This window comes from Sorex fumeus, unplaced genomic scaffold, assembly GCF_029834395.1.
Source record: "Sorex fumeus unplaced genomic scaffold, SorFum_2.1 ptg000075l, whole genome shotgun sequence".
Taxonomy (NCBI): domain Eukaryota; kingdom Metazoa; phylum Chordata; class Mammalia; order Eulipotyphla; family Soricidae; genus Sorex; species Sorex fumeus.
The window spans coordinates 24,001,884-24,014,969 of record NW_026606132.1 but is presented as its reverse complement, the minus strand read 5'-3'; the positions used below and the strand labels follow the sequence as shown (position 1 = coordinate 24,014,969).

At 42.9% G+C, this 13,086-nt stretch overlaps 1 protein-coding gene across 1 annotated transcript; it reads left to right on the top strand.

Moving 5' to 3' along the window:
* Positions 1–476: 476 nt before the first annotated feature.
* Positions 477–11,985, top strand: LOC130038377 (melanoma-associated antigen 9-like). Its single transcript, XM_056130258.1, has 3 exons — positions 477–576; positions 6,782–6,857; positions 10,935–11,985. Exons 1-3 carry the CDS (start codon positions 477–479, stop codon positions 11,983–11,985), a joined length of 1,227 nt encoding a protein of 408 aa, XP_055986233.1.
* Positions 11,986–13,086: the final 1,101 nt, after the last annotated feature.

Here is a 13,086-nt window from a genome sequence, read left to right as displayed (position 1 = left end):
CTGCATTTCAATAGCTTCCATCAACCTCTCTATGAAATCTGCATCTGAGGTCCTCTGGACAATCTTAGTAAAACTTTCCTTAAATTCTGCATCTGCATCAATCTTCTCCCATGCATGCAGGGCTGCATCACGGACATGAGCACAAACAGCATGAGGCAAGGTGACTTGCCTTTCTGGGTCGCGCCATTTCTCTTCACCTATTAACATCACATAAGTCAATTTAATCCCTGAAAATCTTTGTCCAGCATGGCCTAGGCTCTGAAGCTTTGCCTTGGCCTCATCACTGAACCACATCCTCCACTGAAGGTACTGAGAAGGGCTTAAGCATGTTATAGCAACCATGTGAAAATTTTGAGGTACCTAGTAAGCCTTACTCCAGTCTGTAAGTTGCTCCCTACAGTATGGAGATGTAGGCCCGTACGAAGCACAGGCCTTTTTGAAACGACCAAGAGAATCCATTCTTACCCTAGGATAAGATGAAGGCTGCTTCTTCTCAGCCTGAACTGGGCGATTGGGAGCAAGTTCCGAGCGGTCTGGAGGCCACTTTGCTGAGCTACTCTCAGACTCATAATCCGAGTAAGTGCAAGCAGACTCATAATCTGCATCACTTTCATCTGATGCATTAGAAGTGGAGCTATATTCATCAGCCTGAGAAATATTTTCACTATGAAAACCCTTTCGAGACTTAGGTATGGGAGGAGCTAAGGCCCTATTATCCCTAATATTCTCCTCCTCCTCAACTGTGCTTTTCCAAAACAGGAGAATAGAATCAACAATCTCCCATGTATTCCAGAATTCAAGGGGGATCTTAGTCCCTTCCTTAGATGCCTTATAGACATTTTTCTTAACTTTTCCCCAAATCTTGGTTTCTAGAGTCCCTTCATCCGGGAACCATGGGTTTACCTCATAAACTAAGGCAGGACCGGAGCTGGCCTCTGGAAATGTATACTTCTGGGTTCCCTGTCTTGGGGAGAGACACTGAATCAAATCCATAAACGTCTTGGCCTGTTCAGTATGGCTGTATACACTATGAAAGATCTTGGGAAGGCGCAGAATCTGTCCCATCTTAGTGGGGGGTTGCTGCTAGGATTTTAACTCCCAGCAAACTAAAAAATCTTATTCTACCACTCACGTTCTACAGTGGGGTGCACCGAATGCAATTCTTACCTTTAATTGGTAGCTCGAGCCCGCCCAAGGGAAGCCAGCTGTAAAAAACTATGCACGCAGAAGGTTGCGTGTTTGCGGACTCTCCAGATGGCTCTATCTCGCAGCCCACATTCGGTGCCCTTGAGCCGCTGTGTGTGGCCTGGATCGGAACAGCTGTTGGCCAAGGGCAGACAAAGGAAGAGACGAGGGCCAGGCCGGTTGATCTTAGTAGCAGTTTATGACAAGGAAGTGCATCCCATAGAAGAAATTTATGTTGCGGAGGGCCTAGGTTCTCTCAAGCACATGTTCCCCTTGCTAGTCTCTCTGTGGTCCCTCTTGCAGTCCTTCTCTCTCTCTCTCTCTCTCTCTCTCTCTCTCTCTCTCTCTCTCTCTCTCTCTCTCTCTCTCCAGATCCCTTCTCTCCAACTCCTGGGCATTCTGGGCTGACACTCCCCCCAGTCAGGTAGCCAAATCAACATAAGAAAGCCCTTCCTGAGGACCCACCTAAAAGGTAATTGTAAAGCCCTTCCTGACTAGCCAAGGGCAAAATACCTCTTTAGGTGTTTTTCTCTTTTCCTCAGTCCAGTAAACTATCAGATATCAACTATTCCTGAGGTTATTCAGGAAGGACAGAACAGTGTTATCCTACACAATATCTTATGTTTTTCTTCTCTGAGAAGTTGTCGTTCTTATATCAAGTAAATATAATATTTTCTACTTATTATCGATTGGGCCAATTTTTATTCTTTCCCCCTGTCCCCAGCAGGTGCATTTTGAGTGTCTGATAGTCTCTTAGCTGATAGATCATATACATGATTATCACATTTTAGGCTTCCCTTTATATTTACAGCAAGGTCAATTTAATTATTAGGACTTTATTAAATTTAAATTTTTATTTGTTAAGGGCTTGCTTTATCTGTCTTATTCTGAATGACAACTCAGGACGATAAAAGGACTCACAGCACTTCATCAGCACTTTTTGTATATTGTGTCACTCTTTTTCACCTGAAGCGGTTCCACTGAGAAATTTCTAAATTACTGTACAGAGTCTCTTGTAAATTATTTTTGTATTTAACCTTTTAGAATATCTCTGCTTGGGGCTGGAGATATAGCACAGCTGGTAGGGTGTTTGCCTTGCACGCGGCTGACCCGGGTTCGATTCCCAGCACCCCTGAGCACCTCCAGGAGTGATTTCTGAGTGCAGAGCCAGGAGTAACCCCAGAACATCGCCGGGTGTAACCGCCCCCAAAAAAGTAAAAAAAAAAAAGAATATCTCTGCTCATGATTTCTTTTTTCCACTGTAGCTTTACCATAGCTCAATAAGATGGGATTTCATGTCTGCAAACTGTCTGGAGCTCCTTGGACAGGATGTTTATTTCCTACCAAAACATTTGATAACAGCTCTTGTATTATGTCTTCTAATTATATTTCTATGACTTGCTCGTAATTCATCCTTGGTTTGTTGGGATCGGGAGTTCCCTAGCCCTGGGAGGCGCGGAGAGACCAGATAGACACAATTCCTGCAGGAGTAAAAACGGGGTTTATTTAGACCAGCATGCTGGGGCTCCGCAGCATACCCTAAAAATGGGCAGTGGCTGAGAGCCCCGAACTTCTTCAAAGGGGATCTTATATAGGCCTTCACTGGCCGTTACAGCAAAGCCCGCACATTTCATAGCCAATAGATTTGTAACAACATATACTTTCTTAACCAATCCATTTAAAAGTACCTCACTCCTTAGCCTATAGATTCAAAGATCAGCATTTACGTACATTGATTGTCAGCACAAGCAAGGTTATAGCTGGAATCATTAAGCCTTAGGTAACCTCCCTTGACCATCCTCGTTTTGAGTTACCCAAGTCTGCAGGGTGCTTTAGTGAGACAATACACTCCAAGAAAGGGCAATTTCCCCCAAACACCGCATCCTGAGTTATCCTTTACCCAAGTCTGCAGGGTGCTTTACTGAGACAATACATGTCAGGAACAGTAAATACACCTGAATCCTGTCACATTTGGTTTAGAAAAGAAGTTATGCCCTGTTCACTTTCCAAGTCCCCTCTCCCCCAGGTGCAAAGCAGCCAAGCAGTTTTACAGAAAGCAATGTTGCAAGTTAGCTAAAGTACACAAAAATTTGATGCCCTAATATGGATTCTTTCAGGTTCCCCATGTAGCTGCATCTTCTTTTGCTTTTTCCCCATAAGAATTTTAGGCAAGTATTCTAAATTTTATTATTTTATATTCTCGATAAACCCTTTGCGTGTTATTCACTGCCCTGGCTCTTTAAATGCTTGCCATTTTCTTGGATTTTTATCTTTTTGATGATAAGTCCTATGCTTGACTATTCCTTTAGTTGTTTCATTGGAGCAGTATTTGGAATTTCCATCAGGAAACAACAGGCCATGCAAGTGTTGAGCAAATTCCAATAGTATTTTATGGATCGAAAGCCTTTATGAAACTGGAATAGGGTTCTTCTTGAATATTATCAGCAAATGGCCCAAAATCTTTTTGGCTTTGACCTCAGGAAAGTGCGCAATACACCTAAGCCTGCTCCTTCTAGAAATGCTGAGAGACTCACGTTTGGGATGAGCATGTGTGGCATCTCCTTGAAAGAGGAAGCCTGAGTTTCTCCCTTGACTACTGCTGCTTGTGTCTCCATTTTACCTGCCACTGAAAATTCCCAGACTCTCGTTCTCTTAGACTAGGTAGTTTATACTTTCTCAAGACCATCAATTCTTTACTAGCTATTGGCATTGCAGAAGACCAAGAGATAACGGACAATATGTAGGGAATTGGCCAAATTAATCATCTAAATGATCCTTAATACATAGAGGGTGTTAGTCTTAACACAGATTAAGGTAACAAGGTAACAAGACATCTATATAAACAAATGAGAATCCTCTTATACTTTGAGAAGGAACACAATGATGCAGTTTACAAATCAAAATCCCCCCAAAGGAGCCATACTTAACTTAGGCCTATACTAAATTCTTCCTCTGTTGGGGTAGTTCTTTCAAATCAACTGACTTTAAAATAGTAATTTTTTCTATTTTCTAACACTTAGTCTGTGCATCTTTGTCACTCAAAATATTCATTCATGAACTTATTGAAGCATGTGGGAGGAGTAGACAAAAACAGACACCCACCTTCACAACTCCTGCCTCATCCTGACTTCCACATCTGAAGCTTTCAGAATCTGGGGACTAGAAACAAGGAGCATAGCAACAGAGGGTACAAGGGGCACCCAGATTCATAGCATCACAAGATCATGTCTCCAAGAAAGGCGTGATGGAAGCACCACTGCATGACACGGGGTGCCACAGAAGGCCCAGGGAAAATCCCTCAAACCTTGGAGTTCCCCAATCCCCTTGATGCCAAAGCAGTCCTAATTCTGTGTCAGAGTGTGTGTAAGAGACTGATGCTGGAGATTGGGAGAAAGATAGTTGGAGCTCTGGACTAAGAGGAATAGCAGGAACCCAGGTCTTTCTCAAACCCACTAATGAGTGTCAGAAATGTAGAAGAGAGGATCTGAGTGTGTGCTTCAGGAAGTCATAGAGAAAATTTTGGACTTGAAGTGGTTAGGACACTCAGAGGAAAGTATTTGAAGGTTCTCGTGCTCTGTGATGACATGAAACCTGATCTTTGTTTCTTTTAGATATGGTTCAAGTGAATCAGTATTAGTAGAAATTTGAGCAGGAAGTTTCCTCAGCTTCAGTTTTTTATTTATATATGACTTTATCATTCATGTTTATATACATACTTAATTCATGGTCACGGTCATGGTCATGGTCCTCCCATTTTTCATCGATTTGCTCGAGCGGGCCCAGTAACGTCTCCATCGTGAGACTTCTTGTTACTGTGTTTGGCATATTGAATACGTCACGGGTAGCTTGCCAGGCTTTGCCATGTGGGTGAGATACTCTAGGTAGCTTGCAGGGTTCTCCGAGAGGGGCGCAGAAATCAAACTCGGGTCGGCCATGTTGGCTGCATGCAAGGCAAACGCCCTACCGCTGTGCTATAGCTCCAGCCCACATACTTAATTCAAAAGAAATAATTGTAGGTTTATTTTTCCATGGAGAAAAGACCATTTTAATTTTGACATGGAAATGGACATTGATATTAGTATTTCTTTTGTATTATCAATAGGTCTCCTACAGGTCACTAGCTATCATTAGGTTGTGGTGTCCCATCACAGTTTCCTATGTCTGTGCAAAACATCTTAAACACAATGGAAAGACAGGCAATAAAATGGATGATAGTGACTGGTGCTTAACTAATTTGTAATATACCCCTGTCATCATAATTCACTAATGAGAGCTTTGGATGAGCAAAAACTTGCAAAAAAGGCTACTCGAGCTCCCCTGCATCTGATGGGCCCTGTCAACCACTGAAAGTGTTCTGTGAGCTCAGAATGTGGAAGTACCTGATTAGTACAGTTGTATGTGAATACAAAAAAATCAAACATAAAGAACAATTCTTCCCAGAAACGGAGCAAATACACCATTTTCAGTCCTACAAATCAACAAACCCATGCCTTAGATAAAGAACTGTTGACTCATAGGCTCATTGTGAAACCAGAGGGTTAGGCTCAGACCATGCAACAAACACTGATATTGCAATAGCAGTATAAGTTGCTCCCCTTCAGAGGGAAAATGACTGAGATAATTGCTCTCATGTGGAATATGAAGAACTACTTTTAAGGAATAAATGCCACATGGTCAATGGTGTCAAACATTGAGAGTCGGCTTGCAGAATGAAAGACCAAGAGCATGAGGTTTGAGATGGTAGAGAGGGGATAAATGAGATACTGGTGGAAAAAAATGACGTTTGGATCACGATACAGTGTTGGAACTTTGAATGGCTAAAGACTTATTACTAGATCTGTAAATCAAAGCACGAGAATAAAGTTTAATGGGTGTGCTAATAATGATTTTAATTTTGATGATTCAAATTCACCAGCTAATACTCTTGGTGAATTTGAGGGTATTTTTGGGCAGTCCAAATTTCTCTGCCCACAATAATCTCATTTTCATTCTAAGAAAAATTATTGTACCTAAATCTCTCCAATATTCAAGACAATAGTGAATGAAATGTATGAGCATACTGTGGTTATCAAAGAAAAAAATTGGCATTATATCGTTGAATTGCTTCCATTCAAAATGAATTGAAGTTTCATAAGAATAGAGGAGCAGTTCATAGAGTCTGCTTTGCCAGCAAGCATGTGGTCATGAGTTCAAATTCCTGGTATTCCACCTGCACGCAATATGATTCTGACACTGCAGCTATTTTAGTTTGAAAACCCTGCTCTCGGTCTGTGATTCTAGGCATCGCCGAATAAAATGAAAGAAGAGTATTCTTTTAATTAATAAAACAAAAGAAAGATTTTCTATATCAAGCAGACTGAATGAAAACGCGGTGAAAGCAATGCAATGTGTCTGAGGGAAGCAGTGGGGTGGCAGTGGGCAGAAACAGCCCTGCCTGAGTCAAGCGTGAGGACGAGAGAGGACAGAGAGGGACGTTGGAATTTTCCACTGTCTGCCCCCCCCCCCCCCCCCAGACCCACTCGGGTTCCAAAAGGCACGAACCGGATGTGACCTCACTTCGCTTCCACCTGAATGGGCGGCCTGCGAATTCCAACAGCTCAGTGTGGGAAGCGGCTTCGGGAGTGCAGTGAGAGGGCCCAGCTCGGCCAGGTACGGAACCCAGGGGTGGACAGGTAGGACCCATCAACACCTCTGAGGGAGTCTGGGCGGGGTTTGGGGTGCGCGTTCCCCGCCGCCGTCCTCAGGACCCGGGAAATTGCTGAGGTCTAAGGGGTGTGGGCCCGGCGCCATCTTCATTCTCGGGATCGGAGCAGACGCAACTCAGGGATCCCGATGGGGACCCGGGACCCGACATCAGGGATAGAATTCAGTTCAGTAAGACAGGGTGAGGAGTTTTTGCACAGATGCTCATCGAAGATATCAGTCTATAATTTTTCTTTACTGCGTGCAATTTGTGGGTGTTCAGAGCTGAGTATATTTCTAGGTTATTCTTGGCTCTATGCTTAGGCAACAGCCCTGGCGAGGTTCCAGGTCTAGATGAGGTGAGCAGATTCACATCTTTTCTGTCACGTGCAAGATAAGACCCTCATATTAGGCAATATTTCCTTGCCTCTTGTCACTTTCTTTCATAGTAACATCTCTAGCTGCCATGGCTATTTGGAAATCCTTGACTTCATAAAAGTTGTTAGGTACAATTCATGTTTATGTGATATTTAGAAGTGCTTGAGGACTATACATGCTAAGACGTGGCATTCTCAATGCAATTCAACTTTGTTCCTGTAGAGATTAAATATTATTGTTTCAGTTTACTTGCTCTTGACTTTTCTGCATAGATTTTCTGTTGCCTCTTTATTCAATTTTAAGAGGATATAACAGTAGAAGAATTGATTCGTTTCTTCTAAGTTTACCAGGTCTATGGTATAGAATTGTTTGTAATGATCACTTAGAAAATGAATTTAAGGGTTTTTTACCTTCTGAGTTTTTGTTTCTATCTCTTCAAATCATATTCGATATATTTGGGTGTTCCCTGATTTTTTTCCTGTGGGTCATACTTAGGATTAGTCTCATTTACTAAGCTCTTCAAACTTCCTAATCCTGTTTTTAATGATTTGTCTGTTTGTTTTCTTTCTTTCTAGATCATTCTTAACTTCTCAGGATTTTATTATTTCCTTTCATGTACTAAGTTTGGGATTCGTTTGTGTTTATTTTCTAGATTGTTTACCATTGGGAGTTTGATTAATCTGATTTTTATATTATCTCCAGTTATACTATCTATATGGCCCCAATGCTAAATTCTCCAGTTATAAATGTCAAAGGATGCTAATTTGCATGAGAATTCACATGCAAATTTTCTGCAGCACATCCTTGGTGCCATCATGATAGTACAGTGAGAGATAGGACATATAGGACAGATTGAGGACATTGTATAAGAAATGAGAATCAGGTCATATTTGAGAGTGTATGCAGGTTGCCCTTACCATTAGTGTGAAAATCTGAGCTAAGACCTACGTGTCTTTAATCTCCTAATATAAAAATTGCTCCCCTGAAGCCCATTGCTGCTATCTGACTTGGAGAATTCACATAGAACAGAGAATAATGTAACAGCCGTGATATCTGAATATAGATTTAAGGGAGTCAAAGAATGGGGATTGCAGCTGGGAGGAGAACCTGCTCGTGGTACAACTCCAGGAAACAACCCTTAGAGAGGAATGAAGGAACCTAGAAAGCAGCATAAGGACATGCTGGGACACTTCGAGGCAGGAGTCATTACCCCTTTGTCTGTTGCCAAACAACCCTTCTTGAAAATTATTTCACATGATACCCATTTTCAGATCTCAAGCACCTGGATATTAGACTCTGCCTGGCTGAACCAAAGTCATGAATGAAATCTACAAGCAGGAATAGTGACAGGTATTACATCTACATTTCTACACTTTGTGTCTGAGGTGTTATATTGATTGAGAAAAGGGTACCACTTTTTTTGTAGGAGTACTGCTACTTCTTCAGCCACTGGTTAGCTGATTGAATTGGGCATGAACTCCATCTTAATTTTTTTAATTTATTTTTTATTTTTATATTTATTTATTGAATCACTGTGGGAAAAGTTACTAAGCTTTCAGGTTTAAGTCTCGGTTATACAATGATCAAACACCTTTCCCTTCACCAGTACTCATTTTTCACCACCAAGAACCCCAGTATATCCCCCTTCCACCCCTCCAAATGCCTGTGAGGCAGATAATTTCTACTTAACTCTTCTCTACATTGATTACATTCATTATTTCAACAAAAGATGCACCATTATTGTTTTAGAATTCCCCCCCAAACAATCAGAATTGCTGAAAAGGCATCGTGAAATATTTTGTTTTCTATAGCTGGTTATGAGAATCATATAATGTCACATAGTCAGGATTTTGGATTTCTGCAAAGAGCCAGATAATTACGAGATTGGTTTCTGTGTCTGGTGTTATGGCCGTGCCGGAGAGCCGCTTGTGGGGGGCAACTCGTGACCTAGGTAGGGTGTGAAGGACGTGCCGGTACTGCCCCCCTTCCCATGAGACTGCAGTTGCCCCTTCACTGCCGGCTCATACCTGGCTTTCCTATGAGCTCTGAGGCAGCGGCCACCTTGCTGACGGGGGGTGGGGGCAAAAGGCGGAAGGGAGCAATACTCTTTCCCTCCTGGGGAGGCATGGCGCCGTAGTATAATGCATGGTCCATTCACTTTTCTTCTGAAACCTGCTGGGCTCTGGACTAAGTCCTTTTGCCTCTGGAGCCATGGCCATGCCAGAGAGCCACTTGTGGGGGGCAGCTCATGACCCCGGTAGGGCATGAAGGACAAGCCGGTACTGTCCCCCTGCCCATGAGACTGCAGTTGCCTCGTCATCGCCGACTCATACCTGGCTTTCCTATAAGCTCTGAGGTAGCGGCCAAGGGGTACCACTTTTGAACAGGAGTAAAGGAGCACCAGAATGTACCAGAATGAAAATCTATAAACTTGCTATGGACAGAGTATAACCCCATGTAACAAATCATGGATTCTCTAGATTCTTGATATCACCTTGCTGCTTGTTCTGGAAGGCTCATTGTAAGCAGTGTCCCTGAGTGACACACTGACAATTGTCTGTGAGGAGGCCTACAGATATATGGGGAGAAAACTCAGGATGTGATGTGGTTCTAAAATGCAGATAGAGAACATGTGTGGCAAACCAAAAATCAAACTACAGTTTCAGTTCATGCCGCAATAGCTATATTTATCCCAAAATATCAATACCATGGATACAAGGAACTGGTCAGGATAGAATAATTCTCTGCAGACTCTTTTGATCATGTAGGAAGAGAGTGTATGTGCACAGGGAAGGGAGGCTGTGTAGAACATTTCTATGGTTCTCTTGTGTCACAGGGAGAAACACAGCTGGATCTCAGAAGACATCTGTCTGTAGAAGGAAATCAGACTACACAAGAGAGTGCCAGTGGTACTGCTGAATCCAGTGAGTATCCAGATAGGATGGAGAGTGCCCCACTATACAAAAAAGTGGTACCCAAAGAAACTTTAACTTCCCCTGTTAAATGACATATTTTTGTCACATATGCATGCAGGTGTGAGGATGGGAAGAACTTGATCTAAGGGTCTTGTTACAAGTCAGTGGCCGCAGGCAAATCAATCTCCCTTTCCAGGATTATAAGGGACCCTGGGCACACTACTAGCAAAGAGATAGTTCCCCACAAAGAACAGAATAAATTGACAGTTACTCCATCAAACACCTTAGAGTTACAACAAACTGATGCTTTGCCATCTATTCTCTTTCAGTCTAAGTGCCATATCCCAAAAACAACCAAATTTTTGGGACTGACTGCACCTTATATTTTGAGCTGGGTAAGTCTCCTTATATTGACTATGCCAAACTTTACCCTTATATTCAATATGCTGAGGACCATTACATTCCACGAGTATGTGCCTTTAAGCTTCAACAAATGCCCTGAAAAGTATATGTAACCAACAAAAAGCAGCATCATAGTTTGCATATCCCTGTACCCTAGTGCACTGAAGACCACCTCCAAAATTCCTCTAACTTTTTAACCTCAGATACAATAGCTGATGCCCTTCTCCAGTTTGCTTTCACTGGTTGTGCCTGTTGCTGTTCTTTTTTTCCTCTTTAATGCACATATTAGTTTGGCTATTGTATATTTGACTTTCATTCTTAGTTAAACTGGGCATGTCTAATTTGACTTCTCATATCCCCTTTCACCCTCAGGCTTCCATCCCATCGACCAGCACCGGTGCACATACCTGCTGTCTGTGTGGCACTTGTCATCATGTCTCACTGTGATGAGATTTTGGCCTTCAAGGTTGGAGAAGAAAATGAGGATGCACAAGATGGACAGCATCTGGAGAGTGGTCAGCTGTCCAAGGCTGAGATGGGGATGGCTGAATTGCCCTCCTCCACCACTGCCTCTTTCCCCTTTGAAGAAATCCCTGGGGAGGTAGCAGCTGCTGGAGTATCCAGTGATGTAAAAGGTCCTCAGTGTAGTCCTGCCATGGCCCAGCACATCATGGTGGCCATGGCTGAAAAGCTAGACAGCCATCCCCAAAGTGGCAATGCCAACAGCCCAAAAGAGAAAGGCCTAAAAGATAGGGAGGAGCCAGCACAAGCTGGGGCCAGCCTCCAGGAAGCATTATATAACAAGATGTCTGATCTGGTGGGGTTCCTGGTCCACAAGTACCGTACTAAGCAGCTGACCACGAAGGACGAGATGTTGAACACCATCCTCAACAATGATGAGGAGAACTTCTCTTACATTCTAAGCCAGGTGTCTGAGTGTGTGCGGGTGCTCTATGGCATTGATGTGAAGGAAGTAGACCCCCAATTCCACATCTATGCTTTGGTCACCACGTTGGGCCTCACTTATGATGGGATGGTGAGCCCTCAGCATACCATGCCCACCACAGGCCTGCTGGTGATAGTCCTGGGGGTCATCCTTCTGGAGGATGATTGTGCCTCTGAGCAGGCTATCTGGGAACAATTAAGTTTGATGGGAGTTTATCCGGAGAGGAAGCACTTCATTTATGGGAAGCCTAGGGAGCTCCTCACCAATGTGTGGGTGCAGGAGCAGTACTTAGATTACCAGAGGGAGCCTGGAAGTTATCCAGCCCGCTATCAGTTCCTCTGGGGCCCCAGGGCCCATGCAGAAACTAACAAGGTGAAAGTCATGGAGTTTTTGCTCAATATCTATAATAGTCCTAATAGGTCCCTCCTGTTCTTAACTGATGGGCATCATTCCAATGATAGGAATGAAGGGGCCTGAGCAAGGATTACAGGGGAATGTAGAGAACAACTAGGTTGAAAGTGTTGGCGATTAGGGCAAGTGAGACACCTATTGGAGAGAATCCGTGGGTTCCTGTTCTCTATGATGACTTATAAATCAATCTTGTTTTTCTTAGGGATCCTATAAAATATTTTGGGTTTTTGTTTTAAGAAAATATGTTTGTCTGAGTTTGTGAATAAATAGATCTCTCATTTTTTTGCTCATGCCATGTTCAAGAGAGAGAGAGTGCTGTTACTGAGTTCAAGAGAGTGTGAAAACTTCTGTATTCTAATGTGAGTTGTCAAAGAAAACTTAGACTTGGAAAAGAAAGTGCCACAAAAATGTGAACAGAAGTTAACAGTGGCAAAACACAACAGAGAGCATTTTCTTTTATTGCTCTTAAGTTCTATAATAAATAAAATTTGTGGTTTGGAGTTTATTGTTCATAGTTTTGCTTCCTATTACAGGTATTCACTGAGCTCTTCTGATGACCATGGGTTACTAGCAGGAGAATGAGGATGAGTGGGATGCAAGGCACACGGAATAAGAGTGATAATGTGGGACCCTGCTCTTTTAAGGAAGAAGGTGTGAGGCTTTGTAAGACACACTAAGCAAACGTTAGAAGGGGAGGGCAGCTGGGCTCCAGGAGGGAGGAATCTCTTGTGGCTACCTTAATCAGGTAATTTTGGGGCCATGGAATAGACCGATCTTTGAGTTGGATGTGATTGGCACTAATCACTAGGGATAATCATGGAGTACGTGTCTTAGTGGTTCAATAATGTCCTGGAATGCATGTGTGACCAGGGATCCTTGGGGACCATGGAGACAATTGAAAAGATCATTGAAAATAGTTGCTCACCTGCAAAAGAAAATTCCAAGGGGGTGAGGAGCTGGTATCCAACTTGGATAGTTCCTGTATCTGATGAACTGTCACTGATATGTTGAATAATCCGCCCACTAGGAGAACATATGCTGAAAAAGATTTATTGATTTTCTTGTCATTTTACCACATAACTGCATGATCCTTGCTGAAGGGACGGAAGGGACCCACATAGCCTAGCTCAGACCCATCACATCCCTGGGGAGTCCAGACCAGGGTGT

Excerpts from the sequence above, each read along its gene's own strand:
- LOC130038377 (XM_056130258.1), top strand. The coding sequence starts at position 477 with ATGAAGGCTGCTTCTTCTCAGCCTGAACTGGGCGATTGGGAGCAAGTT. Across the intron at positions 577-6,781 it reads CTCTCAGACTCATAATCCGA|CTCAGTGTGGGAAGCGGCTT; the intron begins GTAAGTGCAAGC and ends GAATTCCAACAG. Across the intron at positions 6,858-10,934 it reads CGGAACCCAGGGGTGGACAG|GCTTCCATCCCATCGACCAG; the intron begins GTAGGACCCATC and ends TTTCACCCTCAG.